Below are 26,795 nucleotides of genomic sequence, written 5' to 3'. Positions count from 1 at the left end.
GCCAGGTCTAGCGTTACGTAGTTTACGCTACATACAGGGAGGGGGCACTAGCGTTAGCTTTGACTACCGTTCAAGCCTGGCTAAATCACCGCTCTCCACGGAAACAAAACAATATAGATTTTGACTTGACAGTGTGCAACAAGCATAGACCCTCTCTCGACACGACAACGCGTGAGTATCTTTTAATTATATGATCAAATCGAATAGAACAGCCATGCACAGCGGCTGTTTTAAACGTGATTGCCGTTGTGTGTGAGTATTTCCTCTTTTGTTTAGAGGTTTAGGCCCCTCTGTTTGGAACTTGAGGGGGGGCCATGTTGTTTAGCCAGTGAGTGTTTGGCTGATGTTTTAGCTCACACAACGCCAAGTTAGCAACTAGCCTTTGCTAACCATAACGTTAGCTATTTTCGTTTATTCGGCTTGTTGGGTATAACGTTAGCGTTAAGCAAGGCGCGGTACGAGCCACAAAAACAAGCGCTTGTCTTTCCTAACAACAGAGCTAACCGATTAGTGTCACGTTAACGTTAGCGGCAACTCAATTGTCTTAACGTGACTAACGCCCGGATATAATGTAAGCTATAACGCTATAGCTATAACGCTAACGTAGCTGTCTGGCGTAAATGATAAAAAGAACGGGCCTGCTGCCGTTAGCTGGTTAGCCAAGAGGTAAGGCTAATGCTATCACTCTAGTTAACCAACGTTAACGCTAAACATGTCCGACTTGAGCTAGCGTGAAGAGTGCGATATGATTTAAACCCCAAGTAAGAGTAACGTTATGCTAGGTAATGGGCGGACTAACAATGAACGCTAACTTAATCGATTGAAGTCAACGTTAAATCGTTAAATGTTAACTTGGGAGTCTGCTGATTACGTTAGCTAGCTAAATGCGGACCTGATGGCTAGCTTAGCTAACGCGTCAATGTTGGCTAGCAAGACTGCTAAACGGCTAGCCAGCAGGGCACTTGGGTTTGCTGGAACAGTCAGTATAAACGTACATGTTCACCTCATTTTACACAGACGACTAATGTTACAGTCCCAGATTAACCATTTTCATTGGGTAGTTGACATCAAGTACCTTACTAACGTTAACACTACATGCTAAAATAATCCTCTGTAACGTTACATCAATGTTAGCTTTTTATTGAGGCTACATTACATGATCACCAGCTAACACTAGGCAAACGATAACGTTAGCATTCTAGGTATCATGACAATACAAACCGTCAACATCGTCAGCCACTTGTTTTGTCTTCTTGCAATCGCTCAGTCGCAGATCACTAACGTTAAGTCTGCGAATGCCAACATTATTCTCCCCCAATTAACCACAACATCAAATTAAATGTTGGACATTCGGGGAAACATCAATTACAATTCAAGAACATAAAAGAACCACGATACTGAGTTACTGTGCCGGGGATTAGGCAGATCCCAGCAAGGACATTGTCATACATGAGTTGTTTTCTAGCCTCTTGGATGCAGCCTGCCCTGCCAAATACTTCATAAACTATCTTGGTTTGTTTATATAAAGCTCATAGAGCAGGCAGCAACACAGGCCACAGTTCTCATTAGTTTCAAGTCAATCAGGATACACCCATGTTTTGTGAGATCGGTAGAATTAGATCGGCATCAGGCGGCATTGACGGTTAGGGGGATAAAATTAACCACATAGTCCTGAGTGCTTTTGTGACATTAGCATTACCGTCCTGGTAGAGAATCAGGCACTTGTATATCTATGTTATGATGATGCACCATACTGGTGAAAATTTACACAAAAGGGAATATGTGCCCTATCCCTAATGTGATTGCATTTTCTTCTGTCATCAGGGATCAGGCCTAAGTAGTACTCAAATATATTTTGGGCCTTATAGTAGGTTAATCTAAATGCCGCCTTATTTTTGTGTGTAAATCTAATAATTTCCCACACTATCATATTCTTATTTAGGCTTTCCCGTGGAATGAGCGTTCCATGCAGCATCCTAGGTATGAATGACGTGGCCTGGCAGGAGACACGAGGTGGGATGCTGCATGCAAATGGTGCTCCTGAGACTGGGGGTGTCAGAGTTCATGGTGGAGTGCCCCTAGCCACAGTTGGAGGAGCTGGACAGGTTCCTGGAGGGCCACATCTACAGGGCATGGACAGAGGTGCTAACCCTACCCCAGGTACCCCGCAGCCTCCACTGAGTGGCCGATCCCAGGATGACGCCACGGTTGGATACTTCTTCCAGAGGCAGCCTGGGGAGCAACTCGGAGGTTGTGTGCCCAGCAAGCACCGCTGGCCAACTGGAGATGGCAATCATGTTGATCATCAGGTACAAGTGTTCTGTCAAAACCCTAACAGTGGAGGCCAGTCATCATTGCCCTACTATGTGGTGGACATACCCAGAAGGCAGAGCTCCCGTTGGAATGATGAGGGAACAAGGAATGCTATGAAACTCTTAAAACATTTTTATTTTTGTTTTAAGGATGTTCATTGTTAGGGTTAGGCAAGTAAAACAACTTGATTAATGTTAGGGTTTGGTCATGGTTTAATAAGAAAAACCTTCAGCTGAACTTGTGGTTAGGGCTTGTGGCTTGATGGGTTAGACGTTTGCCTTCCTTGCTGAGGAGTGGGGTTCGATTCCCGGTTCGATACGTTTTTCTTATTTGAAAACGTTGAATTACGTCCCAACGATTTGTTATTATGGTGAGGCATGTAAAACAATTTGTTAGGGTTAGGGTTTGGTCGTGGGTAAATAAGAAAACCATAACCAAGTTGTTCTGGCCTAACCATAACCGTAACAACTAATATCCTAAAAATAAAATGCAATTATGAAACATGTTTGAAGAGTTTATAACGTTCCTCGCTTGCTCATCATTCCGAGGGGAGCTCGGTCTTCTTTGGGCTGCAAGACATTCTGGGTATGTCCGCCACATTTGTAGGGATAGAGGCTTCCTCATCACTGCAGGGTAACTCAATTTAGTGCAGGCTCCATGGAGAGATTGCCAGCACATTTTTATGCATGCCTTTTGTCCAATAGGGTTTTAGGTTCTTTTGTCCAATAGGGTTTTAGGTTTCACACAAATTTTCTAAACCCATAGAGCAGCATGTAATCCTTCATCTGAAGTTAAAATGTGAAAAACCACCAAGACTCGAGTTACAAGGTTTTCATGTGACAACAGCGATGGGTGGAACACAATGAACTGTGGAATGGAATAAGGAACACAATTGTGCCCTTTTGTTTTGCACAATGTCAATGGAATAGTACTCATACCTTTTAGAATTGGACACTCCTTCCCATTGCTCGCGGCCCATTGGTGGAATAACCACGAAAGTTCCAAGTACAGGTTAGATTAATTTACACAGCAAATGTGAATTTCTATGTCAAATTGTCTTTAAGTCATAGCACGTGTTTCACAGAGAGCTTTTTCCTTGTTATTGACTGAACAACTTGCTGGTATCATTTGGACACCTCCATGAATATACCATGTCCAAAGAGTTAAAGCAGCAGTTCCCAACCTTTTCTGACTCTTGGCCCACTTGAAAATCTCAAAAATGTTGTGGCCCACATCCGACCATAAACAGTACGGAGGCCAAATAATGCATTCTGAGAGCACTTTTTTACGATGAAAGGAGCTGTCCATCAGCACCACACACTGAAATCAGAAAACTAAAAGTGAGGGGCTGTCTGTAATAGGCTAATTAATTAATAATTGATTACAAAATAAAGTATGGTATGCATTCTCATACATAATAATTACTTTTTTTCCCATGAAGATCGTAATTGATTTGGCGGCCCACTTGTAATACCTTCGCGGCCCACCAGTGGTTAAAAAACTACATCAAAACATTTTCTTTCCATCCGCAATTTTGGTACGTTTTGGTCTGAGTGAAATGTTATGTGGTCTCTCCTGTTTCTAAATATATCTGAACCGTTTGGTTTGACCAAGTACAACTATTTTTATAAGCATTTTACGAAATGTCTATGGGAAAATAAATGGCGGATGAAAATCTCTGGTACAGTGCTGAAGCAGGAAGTAGGCGGTCACTTTGCCTCTCTATGGCTGAGTTAGAGACGAAATGAACCCAGCGGAATGGAAGTAGCGCGAGGGTCGGAGACGTTTCAGAGTCTGAAAACAAATCTTGTCTGAGATGACAGGGTTGAGAGGCGGACCATAATAGCGTGTCGATGATTTGATTTGACAATTCTGGGGACTGGCTTTGGCATTGGCCAATCCTGGCGTGTTCTGCCCCCAAATCGAGTGGGATTCAGCATGTTGTGGTGCTACGTGAGTGGGATCCACCAAGTACCAGGCAGCCAGCTGCTTCTGTGTGGAACGGAGCGGACAATCCGATGCATAATTGCTGCCCATCCGCCTGGAATCTCCGAGGGGCGACCCCTGACAACCAGGCTCTCTGAGGCACACGCGCCAGTTACGTTATTGCTGTAAATACAATATTCCTGGAATGCGAGTTTAACGAGCCAGTTAAATTTCTTTGCATTCTTAGACATTACCGTTTGCCTTATTTTGTATGTTACAATACATACAATTGGCCAAGTTAGTAGTTAGTTTATTGGCTAGTAATTCTGCCAGGTTTACAGACACTATGCGCCATTTTCTCCTTCATTTGGAGGAGAAAATTATCCTGAAATGAAGATTGATTGACAGCTGCTATGTCATGATATCATATGATTGGTTGAAATGGGGTAGAAATTTGATAGTACTATGTGACGTCAGCAAACTGTAGATTACTGTTATGAATGAAATCTTGAAAAATTAACTTTTGAAAAAGTGTAAAATATCGTATCGTTATCGTGAACCCAATATCGTGTATTGTATCGTATCGTGAACTAAGTGTATCGTGACACCCCTAGTGTCGAGTCATAGTCTATTTTTTATTTGTCTTTATTGAATGTTCCAAAACTGCATGTTTATCTAAGAATAAGCTAATGATTATTTCCACCCACTACTTATTTAATTTGGTTACTTTCCTGTCAAAAGTTTGTAACGAACAAAGCATGCTGGGAGAAATATGCAAATGTATTTGTCCAATGCGCCAATGGCATTGCTCCCTGTCAGAACTTGCTTGGATGTCCTAGTAGCAAAAGTAAACACAGTAAATTAATAGCAGATGACATCAGGGTTTAGCAAACTCAGATTGCAATGCTGAGTGAGTGAGCTAGTAATTTAAAATGAGATATTCCCATCTCCACCTTCCTTACAGCTCTGGCTGATGGACATGGTCTCAGTTAGATGTATGGAGAGAGACTCAGCTAGGTTCCTGAGGACCAACTCACTGAAGAAATTTTCAACTATCATGGAACCTAGGGCTGGCACGGATCACGGATAATCCGTGACCCGTACGGATCAGCCCCCGCGGTTCGGAACGCAGTTCGGAACGTCAATGGTCCGCGGACCCCCCCCCCCCCCCCCCCCCCGCCCCGCCCCCCTTTCGTTTCATTTAACGTTTAACGTTAGTGTATGAGAACGCCTGCGCAGCCAGACACAGACAGGCATAATCATGGCAAGCACAAGTGAGCTTCCTCATCCCTTGTCGCAGCTGTAAAGTCTCTGAAGGCTGTGGCTAGTGGCTACTAAAGACAGCGTCACACAAACTTATTTCAACACCTCTGAAAAAGCACAGGAATGCGATCAGCGTGTTGCAGGCTGCACAAGATAACGAGAGCCACAACACACACACGCGCACACGTTTCACAAACACATTATCACTGGACGGTGAAATGTTGCCTTAGGAGTAGGACACATAACAACAAAACAACAGGTGGGGCCACTGAGTAGCTTAACGTAGCATCAACGTTATATTTCCAGACTCACCTGTTCTGGTCTGTACCCGTGTCAAGTGACTGCAGGTTGTTAGCAAGCAACAGCCACGAAGTTAGGCATAGCAGTGCCACCTAAAACAGGAAGTTGGGTTGTTCTGCCTTCAGAGTAAAAGCATACATTGTGTCACTTATGAGAAAAACATATTTTTTGAGCTGTGCAGGGCAACAAATGGTTAGAGAATTATAATAGTATTAAAAAAATCAAATCGAAAATCTTAATTTTGAGAGAAAAAATCTGATATATATATTTTTTTGCTGATCCGAAAAATCCGTGATCCGTGGCTCAAAATCCTTCACGCGATCCGATCCGTGGGTTTTCTGATCTGTGCCAGCCCTAATGGAACCCGTTCCTGGCTTACTTTGACAAGGTTAAAAGCGACAAGTAACTTGCCCAGCTGTTCTCTCATGGACCACTTGCATGGTATACCATGCGCAACACCTCGTATAAGCACATAACAAACACCTCATGTGGCTGGTACAGCAGCACCACATTTTGGTGTTGGAATGTTGATAATATATGAATGTTTTATTTTCTTCTTCCTGTGTCTGAGCTTGTATTTGTTGTTATGAATGAAAAATTGAAAAATAAAATATTGGTTGGGGCGGTGGGAGCGAAAACCCCATTCTTTACCAAGGCCCACCCCCCTTGGAGTATCCCCCCAAGCTAATTAAATGCCCCCTCTGTAATTTGGGTCTGGAGCCAGGCCTGACTTTAAGGCTTCCTGGTTCAGTTTTTCTTTCAAATCTATACCCATCTCTGTTACCACTGTCAATTTCTGTCAAGATAGTCAGAGCATGGCCCTCGTGAAGCATTCAGAATGTTTCAATATTCACAATGCTAGAGCGGTTTTAAGCTCACCAGAAAACCTTGCTAACAAGTTAGCCACCACAACAAACGCTGAACATTTATTTTCGCTGAGCACAACCGTTTTACTCACACACTAGCCATTAGGTTTAGTAACAGAAAAGTGGAGCTGAGTAGTTAATCAGGGAACTGTCATGCTTGGTCTACATGACCCATTGACATTTTGGTAGCCTTCACACACACCTGACTGACTGCAGTGTTTGCTTATGTTGTTTTTGTAGCGGTGGACTGGACATGGCACAGGGGCTATTTTGGCACTTGTTTTTTAAATTGGTTTCAAAATTCAGAGGGTGCAGCAAGAATTGCGGGTTCTGACCAGCCCACTGCTACTGATGTCCTCGGGATCCTAGCACCACCAGACTACAACTGCTGCTTACATTTAGCACACAAAAAAAATAGAACCGCAACCCAAAACTGTCCTTGTTTGTTTTAGCTTGTATACATACCGTTTTGTGTGTGTGAATACATTGAGAGCAACGTAAACCGGAGTCAAATCCCTTGTATGTCTACATACTTGGCCAATAAAGCTGATTCTGATTCTGAAAATGGAAAACCAAATACCTCCCCAACGAACGAATAGTCCAGCCCTATCCACCTTATTTCTACCTGCCATGTTGTTTCTTCCGGTGCCCGCCCCCCGTTACGTTGCTGAGAGCCTGACACATGCAAGTGCCCGTCTGTCAGCTGCAGGCGAACGGAGCAAATCACGTCCAACTTGGCAAAAATCTCGTCGATAAATATCCCGAGTTGTTGTAGATACAATTATTACATTCCCTCAAATGAGTGACAAGCAACTTTTTTTCCCCAGCGTCGGAGTTTTGACGAGGAGATGGCAAGCTGTGACAATCAGTCACGTTCAGACCGGACCTTGCACCTATAAATATTTTACAACAGGGCATTCAAAAATAAGGTGGATAGCTTTGCATGTAAATTTCCCTGCTACATATTTGAAACATTCCAGGCTAGGAAGTTGTGCCTTATTGTATTGAACAGATGCTGGGAAGTGTAGTGCCGTAAACGTCAATATGCTTAATAGGGGTGGGAGAAAAAATCGATTCACCTAAGTATCGCGATTTTTAATGTCACGATTTTTTGGATCGATACTTTATTCAAGAATCGATAATCGCAAAAGCAAAAAAAAAAAAAAAAAAAAAAAAATTTTTTTTTTTTTTTTTTGGTGCTGCAGTCAGGCCACTCACTGAACAGCAGGTCAGGTGCCGCCTACTGGTTTACTAGTGGTTGTATTACTTTATTAGTTAGTCTGAAGTAATAATTACACTTCAGGGTTAAAGTGGGTGCATCTCATTGTAAAATTGGACTTGGCCCAAATTAGGCTTCAAACGGCCCAAATTGGGCTTCAAACGACCGACATTGAGCTTCAAACGGCCCAAATTTCACGCGCGTCGGCCCATATCGGCCTGGCCTGCTTGGTATCTAATGCCCAGCCTGAATTATGATCCCAGTCCGCCCCTGTTTTTAACTATATCGCCCAGCCCTACTCATGATATACAGTCTCTAGTGTATGATTCAACTTTTCCCATGTTCTAATCTAGTGTAAAAAAGCAAACAAACTGAAAAAAGAAAAGAAAAAAAGAAACAAAAATCGCAATAAATCGTAATATCGAATCGCAATAATCGTAGAATCGCAATACTTAAGAATCGCAATATAAATCGAATCGGCACCCAAGTATCGTGATAGTATCGAATCGGGAGATAAGTGAATCGGCACAGCCCTAATGCTTAATCATGTTTTAGTGGTTGTACACATTTCAGATTGCGAAGGGTACAGTTCATAGTTTGCTTGTAAATAACCTACCTTGTACGGAATAGACGGGAGTCAACCAGAGCCGGGCGAGGGTGACGTTGACTTCGTCTCCCTATTTAACTTCATTTTCCATGTTCCATGGGTCATATCTGTCATGAATGAACATTTGTCGCAGTACATTTAGTTTTATAACGGACATGGGGATACTGTATGTACATGTGTCTATCTTCTCAGGAGCATTTAGGGTAATCATTCAACTAATGTGGGGGATGGAGAACAGTCAATATTGAGTTGAACTAATGAGCCCCGTTCAAAGGAGTGATTCTTTTTCACAAATCTTCAGATTGGATTAAAAAAAAAATCACATTTCCTGGTTTGGGGGCAACCTTCTCATCATATACACCTGGCACCGTTGTGATTTGCTCAATCCATTGATTGCAACACGGTCCTTCTTCAGATCCTCAGTTGGATCCCTTTGGACCACACATGTCTGAGACCTTTGTTCACCCAGGCTGAGTGTATACAATGGGATTACTAGGTGTGGGGTTATCACTCAGCCGGATGAAAAGACGCTGTCTTGGGAAGTGTGTCCGTGTTTGAAGAGGTGAGGAGTGCTGGGACTTTTTAGAGTGTCAGGCATTTAGTCAGCCCAAAGGAGTGGCATGGCTGATACCTGATACCAGTCGATGAACAAGGAACAGGTTATGGGACATTGTTTATTTACACTAAATCTCTTAAGAATGTGAACATAACCGATCATTAATAGTATCATTGGCTTTTTTCTTCTTTTTACGATTGTTTTTAGATCTTATGGTTCTATTTTGTGTGGTCGAAAGTAGTGGCAGCTGTGCAACTGTACATTGCAAATACGTAACATAATATACATGGAGAATTCCATGCAAAAGTAACAATAAGTAGTATGAACATCTTTGTCTCATAGTTAAATGTCAGAACAGTAAGATTTTAAACGGTTTGTGACCTTTTCACATCCAAATGAAGTTTAGCATGATCCGTCCCAAACCAGGAAATGTATGATTACCATAATTGTCAATCTCTTTTTGTGACCTTTATTCTCAACAGAGTTTTAACTCCACTGATAGGATAGCTAATCAGGAATACGCGTGACACATTTCAAAACTGAATTTGGTGGGTTGTACAACATTCATGGCCTATAAACATTACTTCACAAACTATCACTCTTTCTTGAGATGTTGATCCTGCATTTGGTTAATATGTTGCTATGCTAGCGTTGAATAAAGATGAGACTATATTTCTCCACCCGTGATGAGCGGACCAAATGTGATGTGCGCTAGCTCTTCATTGTGGTCTTGCACTCGGTGCTGTTAAGTGTTAAACCCAAATCAGCGTGTGAGATGGTGTAGCTCAAACCTTCTCCTCTTTGTCTCAGGTCCGTGCTGTGGATGAAATGAACTATGACTTTCAAGCTCTTGCTTTGGAATCCAGAGGCATGGGAGAGGTAAGCTGTTGCTCCTCGCATCATAAACACGTGTCTGTGTGTGTACTATGTGGATGCAAAATGCAAGGGCAATAACACTCTTGCATGCATTCATATTCGAAATAAACACTTCAATCAATCAATATGTTACGGTATATATTGGAAAATGGCGAATATGCGTTTGCCGTTTACTGGTAAATGTGCACATAGAGTAGAGTTTGTAAATGTACTCTCTGTGCTACTCCTTTCCCATGGTAAATGTCTACATTTACCGAGTAATATGAACCGAACTAGTGGAACTACATGTACTAGTATTTTCCACTCATTATCTGGGAATTTTACTCGGGTACCAGATTTAACCTGGAAAATGTTTACATTTACCGTCTTGTTGGAAAATGCATATAAACTACAAAAAAAAAAAAGTTTGGACGGTCACATCTCTGCTGTTACTGTGTTCTCAGCATTGTACCTTATCTCATTGGAAAGCCTGTTCATTTGTAACGATCCTGCATTTGTGGGATGAGCAGCACAGCTGATTATGTGTGTGGCGCCGAAGTCAAATTTACCAGATTTCCCTGTGGTAGAATCAAACTTTGATACGGAGGCTTTTCTACAGTATTTATTGTTAAGATTATGCTAGTACATGTATGGAAACAAATTAAGTAATCTCAGATGCTTAAAATAATGTATTTTCGTTCTAGCTTCTGCCAGCAAAAAAGCTCTGGGATTCTGATGAGTTGGCCAAGGATGGACGGAAAGGGATGCTTCTTGGAGAGGAGTGGAGGGACAACGCATGGGGAACATCTCGTGAGTGGCTCCTCGTTTGTTTGCGTCTCTTGTTTTCAGCTTCAGTTTTTCTTCAAGATAGTAAATTCATTGTGGGCTCTGAATGCTAGGAATTGGATTCTGTCAGTACATCTTTCATCAGCGCAATTATGTGATCACTTAGCACTATGCCTTCCCCACTGTTTTATAGTCATGATGACTTTTATCTAGCTTGGGTTTGCACATCTGTATAACTGGATTTATTACAACTGGATTTATTACAACATTTATCCTCTCAAACTGTTTTCCATTCAGATCATTCAGTATCCCAGCCAATCATGGTGCAGCGGCGACCCGGCCAGAGTTTCCACGGGAACGGGGATGCCAACTCGGTGCTATCACCTCGCTCAGAAGGCGGAGGCCTGGGGGTGAGCATGGTGGAGTACGTCCTGAGCTCCTCACCTGGTGACAAGATGGATGGCCGCTACAGGAACGGTGGCTACGTAAGTCAAGCTTCCCGCTCTTGAAATGACAGAATTGCGCGCTACGCTCCCACATTCACAGCGGTGGCACATCATCTTACTTCGTCATTTCTGTGATGACAGGGTGGAGGAGACGCCGCCCCAGACGGGAGAGAGAAGAGCGAGGGCCAAGAGAAGCCATCCCCCTTTGAGGAGGACAAGAACCCCGAGATGAAGGTGGGAGAGGAGAGTGACGCTTCTAAAGCCAATGGAAGAGGCCTCCTCAATGGCATGGACCGAGACTGCAAAGACTTCAAGTACGTTTTTCTTACGTTACTTTTCTCACGCTGACATTAACTGAGGTATCATGAATATTTGGACAGCAACCCCCCATGTTCTTAGTACTTTACATGTGAAATAATATAGTGACTGTGATCTTTAAGTAGAGACAGTCAGCTGTAATTTGAGGGTTATTTAAAGCCCCATTCAGTAAGTTTTCCACTCCGCCCTCTGCGTGCATTAGTATCGATAACGATATCGCCGTTAAAAGTCAACAAAACACAGCGCCAGAAGCTCTATGTACATGTTGTGACATCGGGTACTCACCACGTGATGAAATAATAATCCATAGTTCCGTGAAACATCATTTTCGTAGCAAATCCGAATCGAGTTACTTCCTCGTTTTCATGAACACAGCGCATGCGCGCATGCTTTTCTTTTTTTCTTTTTTCTTGCTACGGGACGTGACAGACAAACTGCTTAGTCCCAGTGCTGGCCAATGGAGGGCGGTGTGGGATAAATAAAGACGAGGGTCTCCCTATTAAAAGTCAATCTACCATGTCCTGTGACTAAAAATCAGTTATATTACAGTAAAAAATGTCAAAAATCTTACTGATTGGGGCTTTAATATCATGAATCATCCAGTCCTCATTTTTCATGTCCTTCCCCATTTCAGAATGGCCATAGCTATTTGAATGGATCAAAAACTATGATAACGTAATAATATAATAATATTGCAGATTATTGCATTCTTTGTAATAAAAACATATTGAAGAAATTCATATGGTTGAATAGGCACTGAACACTAGGCAGTCAATATTCTAATCACACTGAATTATTTATCAAAATGCCCTCAGGTGCAGGACGACAGTGCTGTCGAGGACACAAATGGTGCCCTCTCTGTGCCATGAATGCATGGTTTGTTACTTGAGTACTGTGCCATGGATGCATGGTCGGCCACATGAGTACTGTGCCATGGATGCATGGTTGGCCACAGGAGTACTGTGCCATGGATGCATGGTCGCCACATGAGTACTGGGCCATGGATGCATGGTCGGCCACTTGAGTATTGTGCCATGGATGCATGGTCGGCCACTTGAGTACTGTGCCATGGATGCATGGTCGCCACATGAGAACTGGGCCATGGATGCATGGTCGGCCACTTGAGTACTGTGCCATGGATGCATGGTCGGCCACTTGAGTACTGTGGCACAGCCTGGCATTACTGATTAGTGTTCTCCACCCACATTAACCTGTACCGATTTATCATTAAAAAAATTGCTTATTTACAAGTAATCGTTTGTACTATGCATTCTAAATTTCTTTATGCACAATGACTTCTAGAAATATTTTCATTGGTGAAATTACCTGTGATTAATCATTCTTGTCTATCTAGATATGTGTAGCAGCAACATTATGGCAATTTGAGGCTGGCTAAAATTGAGGTATTGAACCATTTAGCCAACCACATGCTCCGTACTGTCAGAGTAATTTAGCCAACGACATGCTCCGTACTGTCAGAGTAATGTAGAGCCAAGTGGAGTCACAGCTGAATCCTTGATATATACGGAGCTGCAAAGAGTCTGGCAATACGATGCAGTCTGGTCATTTATGTGAGGTGCAGAATTCTATGGGTCATAGGAAAAACCTGGAAAAAATTATTACTTTATGAATGGATTAGGCGAAAGTGGCTTTTGGGTGCCGTAAAAAGGACTGTATTTTTTGAACTGTTTGTCCGATTGGGTCTTCCGAGTTCAGCCTGACAGTATTCACTTGAGCATTTTTATAGTTACCAGAAATTTAGTGCTCCTTTCTAGTGTCACTCGCTGGCTTGTCCGCTGAACTGGCAGCCATGGTGGGTCTGGGCTCGTGCCAGGCCCTGTATCTGACTGTGATGATGATGTACTAAACGAGGCATCATCACTGATGTTTTGATCACTTCTTTGCTCATCCAGCCCAACCCCCGGAAGTCGCCAAGCTTCCCCCACCGAGGCCGTGGAGAGGATGGGTCCCAGTCAGGCCGGTTTGGAGATGATGAGCCAGCACCAGCACCAGCACCAACACCCACACCCGCACCAGCACCAGCACCAGCACCCACACCAACACCAACACCACCCCCTCCAGCAGCAGAACCCGGGACAGAATAAGGCCCCGACTGAGGACTTCCAGAACCAGGAGGCCCAGAACATGGGGGGTATGGAGCAGCAAGCCGGTGTGGAGTCCCTCCAGTTTGACTACGCTGGGAACCAGATTCAGGTGGACTCTTCTGGGAACCCAATGGGATTGTTTGACTACAGCTCCCAGCAGCAGGTCCGTTGAACTACAAACATGATCTAATAAGAGATTTAATGAGGTGTGATTATGCCAAACTCAATTTTGCCTCTCTTTCCTCCCCCCCCTTCACCAGTTGTTCCAGAGATCCAATCACCTGGCTGTTCAACAGCTGACTCAGCAACAGCAGTATGCCCTGGCTGCAGCCCAGCAGCAGCATCTTGGTAAGCCGTCCTGTTTGCCCGTGCTTGCTAAGTGTGTAGATGTCTTGTAATATAGTTAACACTGTTTTGTGGGGCTCAAGCTAGGTAGCATGCTATGTGAATTTACTGTTGCATAGCCATTTCAATGCGATTTGATATGGAAATATATTAATTACATTGTTTGTTCCTCATATTTCCCAGCTGGCCTAGCTCCTGCTTTTGTGCCAAACCCTTACATCATTAACGCTGCCCCCCCTGGAACTGATCCGTACACTGCCGCTGGCCTGGCAGCAGCAGCCTCCCTTGCAGGTTGGCAACACGGCACATCTTCCTTCCTGGTGCTCCGTTATCCCTGATCAGGATGCAACAATATTTTAGATACTTGTGTCAAATTCAAGCAAAAAAAAAACTACATCAGTTGTATGAAATGTGTGCCTTTCTTTAGGCCCTACAGTGGTTCCACCACAGTACTACGGCGTTCCCTGGGGCGTGTACCCAGCCAACCTCTTCCAGCAACAGGCCGCAGCTACTGCCAATCACTCGGCTAATCAGCAGGCATCCAATCAGGGACCAGGGCCAGGCCAACAACAGGTGGGAATTATAATGCTGGCTGAGCAGTGTATGTATTCAGCCTGGCTTCCTCTTCCAGATTCTTGTACTTAAATACCTTTTTCATGAATTTGAAATTATGTCATGTTTAGTATAGATAGGATTTTTGTGTGCTTTGGAATAATCTGTCTGATTGTAAAAATTTAGGGAATATTAATTACAGCCGCTTCTGTATGTGATGTGTTAACAGAAGAGAAAGACACTGTATTTTTGAAAATGTAATTGCTGTCATTCTTGCCCTGTAAACATGGTGTGATAATATCCTTGCCTTCTCATCCAGGTGATGCGCACAGGAAACAACCAACGTCCTCTCACACCTGGGCAGGGCCAACAGAGCCAGCAGGAGTCTCTAGCCGCAGCAGCTGCTGCAAACCCTGCCTTGGCCTACGCTGGAATGTCAGGTCAGTAGACAACTCTGCTGGTATGGAAAAGTTGGGTCAGATCCGATACACAGCTAATTCTAGCTTTTATCTTGTTGTAGACCCACTTTGAGTCCACAGTTTTTTGTTGATGTGAAGAATAATGTTCAGATAGATTGACGCTCTTATTACTCAGCTGTTGTCAACGTCATGCATTATATCAGGTTGAAAGCTGCAGAAACCCTGTTCTCATAAGTATCACACATCACAGGTTATTTTTTGTGTGAGGACATCGGAAAATGCCTCTCTTGTTGGCAGGTGTCAACCTGTAATAATCAGATTGTCTTTCTTCCATCTCTCCTCAGGTTATCAGGTGTTGGCCCCTGCAGCGTACTACGACCAGAATGGAGCCCTGGTGATGGGCCCTGGGGCCCGAACCGGCCTGGGTGGGCCGGTCCGCCTGGTCCAGACCCCACTCCTCATCAACGCTGCAGCAGCACAGGCTGGTGAGTATGTGCCATTGTAGATGTTTCAATATGTGGATGAAGAGGCTATAGAAATATCTGGTTTATCTAAAGGCTATCACGTTTAGAAAAAGAAAAAAAGCAATATTTTGACCATATGGTGCTTAGTAGTAGTAACCCACAAGATCATTGTTGTTGCCACAAACATTTTTGAGATTTTCAAGTGGGCCTTGACTCGGAAAAGGTTAGGAACCGCTGCTCCAGGGTTTAATCACTTCCAAGTAAGATGACAGTGGAAATCAGAATTGAGTTTCAAGTCATAATTTGTGACTGGTGTAATGTCACCCTACCTTTTAATGTTTTAACTCATTATGTTCTGACTCAATCGGTACCGCTCTGGCTTGTATTGTTCTCGGCTACAGCAATGCCTCGTTGTCCACCTGACCACCTGGCCTCTCCTCTCTCCCCCTCGCCCTCTGCCTCCCTCTCTCCTCTTCCGTCAGCAGCTGCGGTGTCGGCGTCTGGCTCGGCTAACAGCATGTCGAGCCAGGCCAACGCGCTGTACCGCTCCATGGCCCAGGCCCAGCAGCAGCCTCCACAGCAGCAGCCTCCCCCGCCCAGCAGCGGCCTGCCCTCCAGCTCCTTCTACGGCTCGGGCTCGGTGGCCGCCACCTCCCAGAGTAGCTCCCTGTTCTCCCACACCTCTGCCCCCCAGCCTCAGCCCAGCTCCTCCCTGGGCTTCAGCAGCACCCCCAGCTCCCTCGGCGTGGGACTGGGCTCTGCTCTCGGAGGCTTCGGCTCTTCTGGTTAGTGGCTAAGCCCCACGCTGCATGGGAGTTAAACACGTCTTTCCCCTGTCTCTGTCTGTCTCTCTCTCTCTTTGAGGAGCATGTATTTTGTTCAAAGTACTTTTTCCAAAGAGTTATACAAATGACAATACTATTTTACAAAATATTCACCCTCTCCTCCCTCAGTCATTCCCCACCCATATGGCACCATTGCTTCATCTTTAGCCAACAGTAGTTGAGCAAAACCAGACTAGCAATACAATTTACAATATACTAGATATACACTGAGAGAACGTATCGGGACATATATAAATCGTAACTCGGTCGAAAATAAATAAAACACATTTCTCTGAGGAGCATCTTAACATTTTGTCCTTGGTTGCATTCAATTAGAATTTTTTTGTAACGTTCTGTCTTTTTGAGCTTTGGCTGGTTGTGTTTCAGGGATGTATTTTCAGCATCACTTGTTTGGTGCTTGTTGTTTTCTCACCCCTTCTCCTCTGTCCTCCTTGTCATTGCAGCGTCCAGCTCCACCGGTAGCAGTGTATCTCGCAGAGACTCCCTATTGGCCAGTGCAGACCTGTACAAACGCGGCGGCAGCAGTTTAACCCCCATCGGCCAGCCCTTTTACAACAGCCTGGGTTACTCCTCCCCCAGCCCTATTGGCCTAACACCAGGCCACTCCCCACTCACCCCCCCACCCTCTCTGCCCTCCTCTCATGGATCCTCTTCCAGCCTTCACCTAGGTAATCCTCATATTCATGGAAAATGGTGAATGATTTCTGTCATCATATTTCACAACCATATTTAGCAATACAAAGAAAAATGCTGGTGGCTCACAATATGAAACAAAGCCATTTGTGATTAAGTATAAATACTCACTTGGCAAGGCCATTGTTGCATTATTTTGATCCTTATTTTATAATTGGCAAAATAGCAGTTTACGAAACAGTAACTATCATATAGAACCAATGGTTGTGATAACATCATTTGGGTAGTGTGTGGCATAGCTGCACCCACTGTCAAAAACATGAATTAATTTAAAGTTTTTCATCCAAACTGAGTATTGTATATCTATTGGGAGTGTGTCAGCTATTTAGTAACATTGTAAATTAATCATTGTAACTTCCCGTCATGTTCCATTGACTTTAAGATCACAATAGACCCTTCTCACGGGGGCCATTTTGTGTCGAAAAGGCAGGGTAAACACAGGTGCAAGCAAAACACCAATGAGGGTTTCAAACTTCCATGATTGGAATTTGGAAACCCTCATTAGTGTTTTACTTGCACCTGTGTTTACCCTGCCTTTTCGACACAAAATGGCCCCTGTGTAAAGGGTCTATGCTGTCGCACAAACAAAAGCTTTTTGCAGTTCGATTCCACACGGAGCTCATCCACCACCACAGGAGCATGCAGTCATGCTCTTCCCTCCTGTAATCCCAGGTGGCCTGACGAATGGCAGCGGGCGCTACATCTCGGCGGCGCCCGGAGCCGAGGCCAAGTACCGCAGCACGGGCGGGACGTCCAGCCTGTTCAACTCCAGTAGCCAGCTGTTCCCTCCGTCTCGACCACGCTACAGCCGCTCCGACGTCATGCCGTCCGGACGCAGCCGCCTACTGGAAGACTTCAGGAACAACCGATTCCCCAACCTCCAGCTGCGTGACCTGCCAGGGCACATGGTGGAGTTCTCTCAGGACCAGCACGGATCCAGGTGGCTGCGATGCACATAACAAACTGCTCTTGCTGTATTTACCCCAGGAGAAACATGACATTTTTCTTGACGCAGAAAGCGTGCGCCAAAAGCAGGGTTTTATAAACAAGCTGAATCTAGCTTAACACGGGGCTTTAGTCTGCCACGCAAAATATGTCGCTGCTGCACATTGTTGGTAATGAGCCAAAGAAGGTTGAAAACGCAGGTGTTTTGAGTGATTTGGCTACTTTCATCTCCGTAGTATATTATGGGGATACTGAATAATCATTTTCATAAAACAAAAGGGAAATTATTCATTTTTATGCTTTTGGTGGAAAGCCACTGTAGAAAATAGAATGTTGTGGAATGTTTAAAGCCATTTTTCTCATGTTTAACTTTTAGACACTGAACAGATTAAAATACTCGTAACTTTTGATCTGAGAGAGAGAGCTATTAGTCATTCAATAAGTTTTATGGAGGGGAGAGTTTCTAATTTATGGAAATGTCAAAAACTCAAAATGTCAAGTTTCACCATGTGAAGGGTTTCTGCAGGCCACCACACCTATGTCTCTTCAGCTTGAGCTCTCATAAATGCAATACTTTTACATAGGGATGCACATTTTTTTTTTTTTTGTGATCAATTATTTTTTATTGCAGTTCAACAACTTCCATCATACAGTTTACATATACATTCTTATCACCCCCCCTCCCCGGCGGCTCCCCCCCCCCCCCCCTCCCCGGCGGCTCCCCCCCCCCCGATCTCGGCAGGTATTCACATCAGCAGTACAGATATATTCTATTTCCTCAATAGATCCGTTATTAAAGAGGCGGCTCCCTTCCACATTTGCAAGGTGGTGTCCTTGGCCCTGTTCACCCGGGCCGTGGACAGCTCCAGCATAACCACATCCTGAAAGTAACCCAACCATTTCTTAATGTACAGTTTATGTGGCGGTAACCAACGCTGTACTATCAACTTCTTAGCAGCAGTTAACCCCGCGAGCCATAACTTGCGTTGTCTCTCACTCAATACCATGTGTGAATCATCATTGAGTAAAAGAAGGATTGGTTCGAGCGGTATAGGCGTGTCAATCATATCAGATAGAATTGATGTCACTTTCTTCCAAAAGTCATAGACCTCTGGGCAATCCCATACCATGTGTTTAAACGTACCAGGTGTATTGAGAGAACACAAATCGCAGTTAGGGCTGGCTGTCATTTTCATATGAAATCTTGTGAGTGGTGTATAGTAGGCTCTCTGACAGATTTTAAAGTGGATTAATTGATGGTTGGGGTTCTTTGATGAATGAAAAATGTTCTCCCAGATGTTTTCCCAACTTATGTCCCCTTCCTCCACAGCCAAGTCCCTGGTCCAAGTTTTAGTCAATGACAGATCCTTCTGTGTTAGGGATGCACATTTTAAATCATTTTTTTAAATCTGCCATCAGTGACGTTAACGATCAATTAATCGATTAATCATTATGTAAAAAACAGCTTTTGACATAGAAAATACAAAATGTGGGTTTTTACACCTGTCTTTAGGCCTACTCAAGTTTATCAACCAAGGAAACTTGTGCTGTATTGCAATGTTTACAATGAATAGTTGTCTTTTTGGGTGTCATTCCCTTTTTTTGCCTGCTTGCTTGGCTTTCTTCTTCCTCTGTATACAGTATGCAGTGAAATTTAAATCAAGTGGTGGTAAATTATTTCAGCCAAAAATTAGACAATAGTACATAGCCTGCATTGCCCATTAATCTGTTAATATATGCTTGAACGATCAAATTCTCAACAGCAATTAATCGATTGTCGATTAATCAATAGGGTAAGTCTGTCTCGGACGGTCTACTGGGATCTTTGAAGGTGAATTGTTGATTCATTCTTTGTCTGGGCTCTTGTAGGTTTATCCAGCAGAAACTGGAGCGGGCCACTCCTGCTGAGAGGCAAATGGTGTTTGGAGAGATTCTGCAAGCGGCATACCAGCTGATGACCGACGTGTTTGGGAACTATGTCATCCAAAAGTTCTTTGAGGTTGGGAGTTGGGACGCTTATCAGAGTTCATAAAATGTCATTTGAATGATAGCATGAGATTAGCTAGTATACTCCCTCTATTTTCTATAGCTCACAAAGGGTGTGAAAGCAGTACATTGTGTTGAGTTGGGTTCTGCGTTTTGTCACGCAGTTTGGGAGTGCGGATCAGAAGCTGGCTTTGGCAACACGTATCCGTGGGCACGTCCTCCCCCTGGCTCTGCAGATGTATGGCTGCCGAGTCATCCAGAAAGCCCTGGAGTCTATCTCCTCTGAGCAGCAGGTAATTGTAAGTGAGACTTCTTTTTAACGTTTTTGTGCCCCCCCCTCCCTCCCCCCCCTCGCATTTTCTTTTCTTTCCTTTAATTAGGGGTTCCTTCTCAGTCAAGCCACCCTTAAACTCAATCCGTTACCGTTTCAGAGCGACATTGTCCGTGAGCTGGATGGCCATGTGTTGAAGTGTGTGAAGGACCAGAATGGGAACCATGTGGTGCAGAAGTGTATCGAGTGTGTCCAGCCTCAGGCCCTACAGTTCATTATCGATGCCTTCCAGGGCCAGGTGGGTTCGCCGTTGGAAGCAAATTCTCAGCTACCGATCATTGCTGTGTAATTGACGTTTTGTCTTGGTGAAGATTGAAACTTCATCACCGCTCACGCTCGCCGTCCTTTTCAAACTGGACCAACCGCGCTACCTCTTGTCGAGTACTGCATATTCAGCTTTTATGCTACTACTTGTACAGTATATATTGATCTGCTGTTGCTGTTCATCTCTTCTCCCAGGTGTTTGTGCTTTCTACCCACCCATATGGATGCAGAGTGATCCAAAGGATTTTGGAGCACTGCACCCAGGAGCAGACTCTGCCCATCCTGGAGGAGCTGCATCAACACTCTGAACAGCTTGGCCAGGTAAGCCTCTCTGGCCTCGCACCTGCTCTCATCTCTAGGCCCAAACCCATTCCAGATGTGTCATGTTTGCTAGATGTGATTGATCATTGCCGAGTCGTGTGCTTGTCTGGTTGGTGTGAACGCCTCCTCCTTGTTTGAACATTTCATATTTTTCTAGCGTGTCATTGTTTGCTGTGTAGTTTGTGCTCTGCTAAATGCAATGTGTTAAGGATAATGGTAAGGATGAATGTAAATATGCTGTTCGTTGTCATTTTACATCTGACCTGTGATATGAATATTTAAACATCCACCCTGCCCCCCCACTTATTCCATCTAGAAATATCAAGGCGTATCATTGGAGATGACACCCAAAACATATTATACAGTGTCCAGCGATGCACTGTTCAAGGTCAGAGCAATTTGCCTCCCTCTCACAGATGTCCCTGTGTTACCTTCCTTCTTCCCTTTTATTTGAACTCTTTTTCTTCTTTGACGAGTCTGATTTAACATGTAGATAGAACATCTCCAACTCCCCCTACAGGCCTCTTTCTAACCCACTGAGCTAGCTTCCTCTTCCTCCTTTCCTCGCGCCGCCTCCTTCCTTTTCCTGCCTTTTCTCCACCTCTTGCTTTGTCTTAATCAGGCTGTTTCCCCACAGAGGATTCACAAGGCACTTGCTTCTCTGCTCTCTGATAATCCCTCTCGTAGGCCTACAGCGTCTCCTGCTCAATCTGCTTTGCTCCTTTCATCCACTGGGTGTCAATTCATTTGCTTGATAGAAGCTCCCCAAGAGCAATCTGATATACTTTGGACAACCACAATGTACAAAACATCCTTCTTTAACTTGAGTACTACACCTAAAGTCATAGTTTTCAGTAAAGCAGATTGACAGGAAATGGTTTCTGAGGCCAATTTAAATATTGAGGTCAGAATTTAACCAGCAAAATCCTTCTATAAAAAAAAAAAAAAAGAAAATCTGTGTTTGCTGGTCAGGTGAGTTTCTTTCGTCTCTATCTTGCCACACTGCTTCAAATGTACATTCTTCACTAAAATCACACCCATAACTGTCTTATCACCCATTGTGAAGGGGCAAAGATGCTGTTGGTTACCCCAAACCAGCAGCATATATTCTGTCTGATCTTCCGCAGTGATGACGTAATGGTATTTGGTGTCAGACTACTAATGGGGGTGTCACTCATTTGTCCACCTCTCATGGTAGAAATGCATGAGCATCTCACATCAGTTAAGACAAATGGGGAAAAGTAGTGCATGAGCATCCATGAGAATAATGTTGATTCTCTCCGATTTCATGACTATTGACACCGCTATCTACCCTAATCGCGCACCTCCACTGCCTCCTGCAGGATCAGTATGGCAACTATGTCATTCAGCATGTGCTGGAGCACGGCAGACCAGAGGATAAGAGCAAGATAGTGGCAGAGGTTCGCGGAAAGGTGCTTGTCCTGAGCCAGCACAAATTTGCAAGGTGAGCAAAGTTCTGTCTTATTGGCAGGAATGGAAATATACGTATACTGTACTGGTAAATAAAACTTAAGAAATATTCCATACACCATGGGATGTTTTTATTCAATGAATGGTCTCCAGGAGTATGTTAATTATCAAACCTCGTCTTTAGGCTATATGTTTTCATCAGTAACCAAAACATTGTCCTTGCTTTAGTTTGCACACAGCATTTTGTCTGAATTTGATGCTGTGAAAACACATGCACAGCTATGCCAATACAGAAAATGGTAATCAGATGCTGAGTCAGCCTCGTCTTTAACTGACGACTTGATACAAATCTAAATTGACAAACTGTTGAGAATATTGAGTTGCGTTCAGTGTTATGGGTAAGAGTAGAACAAAATTGTACTTATTTGTATTGCATACAGTAGTAGCATGCCATATGTTAAACGCTTTTATCCAACAGTGCACACACCTTACATTATTACCATGAGTGCTACGTAGGCTCCATGATACCAATGCACTGTGAACAAACATAAAGCAACTACTCTGACTGGCCACTGCTGTAGGTCAATGAACTTGCATTGTGTAATAGTGGCCTATCTGTGTCTTTCCTCAGTAACGTGGTTGAGAAGTGTGTGATCCACTCTTCGCGTGCGGAGAGAGGCCTGCTGATAGATGAAGTATGCTGCCAGAAAGACGGCCCCCACAGCGCCCTGTACACCATGATGAAAGACCAGTACGCCAACTATGTGGTCCAGAGGATGATCGACATGGCAGAACCGGCCCAGCGCAAGATCATCATGCACAAGGTTAGTCAAGGATTAGGTGTGTGTGAGGGACGGGGGCTTGTGCACACTTGACAAAACTGTTCCAAAACGTTGGTCCTTCAGACATTCAGATTAATGGGACAGCATAATAGATGCGAGTCAGAAAATTAGATAGTTTCTCCTTGAAATGTAACAAGAAAAAATAATCTGTGGCATTTCAGTTGTCAACTAAAGTGCCACATGACTGCTCTTGCGTCATTTAAAAGATCTTATCATACCGAAAGCCTTTAGAGAGTCATTCCTTCAATTTGAGGAACATTAGAAATATTCGAGCAGATTGCAGACGTATTCCAGACATGTTAGTGAGAAATTTTCTAAATCCTCTGAAAAAAGAATTTCCCTGAAATATTCATTTTTATGTTAAAGCCCCATTCAGCAGCTTTTCCAAGTTTTGCTATTGGAGAAACTGTGCCCTCTGGGTGCAATAGCATCGATATCACCGTTCAAAGTAAAAAAACACAGCGCCAGAAAGCTATATGTACATGTTGTGACATCGGGTACTCACCACGTGATGAAATAATAATCCATAGTTAAGTGAAACGTCGTTTTCGTAGCAAATCCACACCGAGTTACTTCCTTGTTTTCCTGAAGACGGCGCTTCCGCTGTACAGCGCATGCGTGCATGCTGCCTCCGGGACGCCGACACAAAAATGCTTAGTCCCAGGAGAGGCCTTTGGAGGGCGGTGTGTGACCAATAGAGGCAACATTCTCCCTGTTACAAGCCACTGTACCATCTTCAATGACTAAAAAGCTGTTATATTAAGGTAAAAAAGTTACTGATTGGGGCTTTAAACGGAATTAACTTTGTACTTGCTGTCCCTTTGTCCCTTTATTTTCTCTATTTTTACCTCTTATTCTAGATCCGGCCTCACATTGCCACATTACGCAAGTACACCTACGGGAAGCACATTCTGGCCAAGTTAGAAAAGTACTACATGAAGAGCGGCTCTGACCTGGGTCCCATCGGCGGCCCCACGAACGGCCTTATGTAGTCGTGCTGATGTCCCGGGACCCCTGTACAAGTGAGAGAGGGAGTAGGAGTCCCCCCAAACCCCCTGTTCTGTAAGAGACGCTCCTTAGCCATAGGGGTTAACCTATGACACCCTCTGTTGTCCCATTTTGGCGGAATTACCAAAAAACTAAAAAGAAAACAACATAATTCAACTTCACCTAAGAATGCTGTGACGTCTGACCCCCTGCTGCTCTGCCCCCCTTGGTGCAGAGCCTCGACTTGGCCACCAGGGGGTGCACAGCCGGCAGGCCGTCTCCTGGGTAAAGCACAAGCCCATTGTTTATGATGTAATTGATGTATCTGACTGGTTTTCATATTATCTTGTACATTTAGTTTTTTACCTTGTAAATTCTCTGTAGAAAAAAAAAACAATTATACACATTTGCTGAAATTTACAATTCTTACAATTACACCAGCAAGTGACTTTTTAAGGCTAAACTGAGTGAATCCTTTTGAGAAATTTTCCATTTGTTTTTATAACCGGACTTACTATGTCAGCTGTTCTAATTAAAAGCCAGCTAATTTGACTATTTCTACGTGATCCCCACGCACGGTAAGGTGTTGCCCATGCCAAAGCAGCTGATGGATTTGGTTTTCAAATAGCACTACATAGTAGGGACGGACACAAAGCCGTCCGTCCACAGATGATTACTATGTGTCTCGTGCCAATGACTTGGCCCACCCATACTGTAGGTCTTCGAGACCGGTTTGCGCGCTTGGCTTTGGAGAGCTGTGCTGTAGTTTGGGGTCGTGTCATCCAATGGCGGCTTTCTCCTGCCTCATCTGTTGCATCGTTTTCTTAGCTGAGTGGGGGCGCCCTTCCCCTGTCGACTAGCAGCTAGTAGTCTGCCCGATATACAGTAACTGTTAGGGGAACAGTGTCGGTACTAAGCAGTGCAGATTGACAAACTCATGCTGTTGCATCCACTGAGCCCCAACTCAGCCATCTTACTCTCTTTCTTCATCCAATGATTTGCTGGGGTTCACGCCAGATAAAAGCTACATGCGTTCTGGTAGCAGAGCATGAGCTTTGGTTGTATAGTGGGTGTGTAACCTGGTGTAATCTTAACATGAAATGACCGTAGTGGGGGCTTTTTGCGGGGTAGCGGGTGGGGGCGGGGTATGCATTGGCATGCTGTGACAGGTTTTTTAATACTTGGAATGATTTTTCTTTATCATGTTTTGTGCAACATCTTATCTGTCTTGTAGTTAGAGATGAACACTGCCCTAGAAACGGTATCTTTATGTACTGAATATCATCTCTTGCATAGAAGTAGTTTAGCAATGTATAGCATCTTTATGTACGAGTAGATTGTTGCTTTTGGGTCGGGGGCTTGCCAGCAACGATGGGACCCCCACCGCCTGAAGTTTCCGAGGAGGCAAAGTTGTCGTGAAGTGATGCTTATCCCAGCTTTGTGCATCTGAATAGAATGGAATAGAGTTGGTGGGATAAGTGGGAGAAAGGGATGTTGCAAGAACCTCTTGTGGTTCTTTTTTCTTATTTTATTTTTATTTTATTTTATTTTATATTTAGGTTGGGTGTGCAAGTGTGTTGGTGGAGGCTGGTGGGGCCATCAAAAGCTATACAATTCACCTGTAATGCTAGTAGTGATGGCTTTTTTGCTTCATATGAATAATTGTAGAATACATGTAGTATATGTGCAGTTAATAAGTGTAAGTTTATTAGTTTAATTGAAATGTCTAGTTGTGGTGTTGACAGGCCTTGCTAAATTTGTAGTGATGCTTTTATTTCGTCTGTACAGTTGTACATTTGTAAACGTTGATGCTGTAAATGGGATGTCTTTTACACTTTTGGGGGGGAAAAGGCAAAAAATGTGCATTTTGATGTGTGTATATTCATCACTCCTTTCCCCTTGAATATAATGTATACAGTTTTATTTGATCAAGCGTTATTTTAAACAAAAAAAATCTTTTTATGGCTTCACAATCTGGCATGGTTTTTATTTTTAGTCTGTTATGGGAATGGCCAGCCTCTATTTGTACTGGAGCTGTAACATCTCTGTTGATAGTCTTTCTGTGTGAGACAGTAAAAAAAAATACAAGAAAAAAAAAAGCTCTGTATTTAAAATGAGGCTGCGTTTAGTCCTCTCTGCTATCTTGGAAACTTCACACAATATGACACGAATTATTTTTGTACAGAAGAGTGCTGTATTTTGGAACAGCTACTACCTTGTAAGCAAAAGCAATGTAAGATATTGTCAATTATATAAATATGAACATATGAGTTTTGTCACACTGTCAAAGTCATGTACATTTTCAGGTGGCCTTATGTACATTTCCAGATGTTAGATGAAGAAAAAGAACTCATTTTTGGAAGCAGAATTGTGACTATGTATGATTAAACTGTTCTTCTAACATTTGACCCGTGTTCTGTGCTTTCTTTTGGATCTTTAGTCTGTCCACGGAAAATGAAGAGCAAGAAGTCACTTAAATTATTTTAAATTTGTATCTCTTATGAAAATAGTAATCAATATCCATATCTAGCCCTTATGAATCCTCATGAATTATACAATTTCTGAAAACTTAAAATCCAGACCATGTTGGTAAATACTGTAAAACCCTGTGTAAACAACTGGTTGGAGTGATATCTAGGGTGAATGTTGCGTATTGTAACAGCAGGTGGCAGACTTGACCCAGGCTCATTACATAAAACAAAGTGTAGATTATAGCCTACATCAGGGATGGGCAACTTTGATGATAGAGTGCCACAAAGAAAAATCATCTCTACCAGAGGGTCAGATTTTGCCAAGGACTGGGGGACGAA

The 26,795-nt window shown here is 43.6% G+C and overlaps 1 protein-coding gene across 4 annotated transcripts; it reads left to right on the top strand.

Annotated features, from left to right (window-relative positions):
* The first annotated feature begins 34 nt into the window (after nt 1–34).
* On the top strand, nt 35–26,386 carry pum2 (pumilio RNA-binding family member 2). 4 transcript variants are annotated; one of them, XM_083643366.1, is made up of 23 exons: nt 35–171; nt 1,943–2,309; nt 9,861–9,929; nt 10,610–10,715; nt 10,989–11,176; nt 11,279–11,451; nt 13,369–13,723; nt 13,821–13,908; nt 14,089–14,196; nt 14,342–14,478; nt 14,777–14,897; nt 15,221–15,361; nt 15,823–16,125; nt 16,629–16,853; nt 17,551–17,818; nt 19,693–19,822; nt 19,974–20,108; nt 20,241–20,378; nt 20,600–20,725; nt 21,042–21,113; nt 22,069–22,190; nt 22,788–22,980; nt 23,859–26,386. In XM_083643366.1, exons 2-23 carry the CDS (start codon nt 1,956–1,958, stop codon nt 23,988–23,990), a joined length of 3,684 nt encoding a protein of 1,227 aa, XP_083499492.1. In that variant the 5' UTR covers nt 35–171; nt 1,943–1,955; the 3' UTR covers nt 23,991–26,386. The 4 variants fall into 4 exon arrangements, with proteins under 4 accessions (XP_083499492.1, XP_083499490.1, XP_083499491.1 ...); XM_083643364.1 differs by having other exon boundaries at nt 14,333–14,478; nt 15,826–16,125; XM_083643365.1 differs by having other exon boundaries at nt 14,333–14,478; nt 19,974–20,102.
* Nucleotides 26,387–26,795: the final 409 nt, after the last annotated feature.

Source organism: Poromitra crassiceps (assembly GCF_964638095.1).
Source record: "Poromitra crassiceps genome assembly, chromosome: 9".
NCBI classification, from domain to species: domain Eukaryota; kingdom Metazoa; phylum Chordata; class Actinopteri; order Beryciformes; family Melamphaidae; genus Poromitra; species Poromitra crassiceps.
Note: the sequence above shows the minus strand (reverse complement) of the source record. Positions and strands in the feature narration are given on the sequence as shown.

What these genes read in the sequence shown, in the direction of transcription:
- pum2 (XM_083643363.1), top strand. Translation starts at nt 1,956, where the DNA reads ATGAGCGTTCCATGCAGCATCCTAGGTATGAATGACGTGGCCTGGCAG. An exon ending in AATCCAGAGGCATGGGAGAG is followed by an intron (nt 9,930 to 10,609) that starts GTAAGCTGTTGC and finishes TTTTCGTTCTAG; the next exon opens with CTTCTGCCAGCAAAAAAGCT. An exon ending in CAACGCATGGGGAACATCTC is followed by an intron (nt 10,716 to 10,988) that starts GTGAGTGGCTCC and finishes TTTTCCATTCAG; the next exon opens with ATCATTCAGTATCCCAGCCA.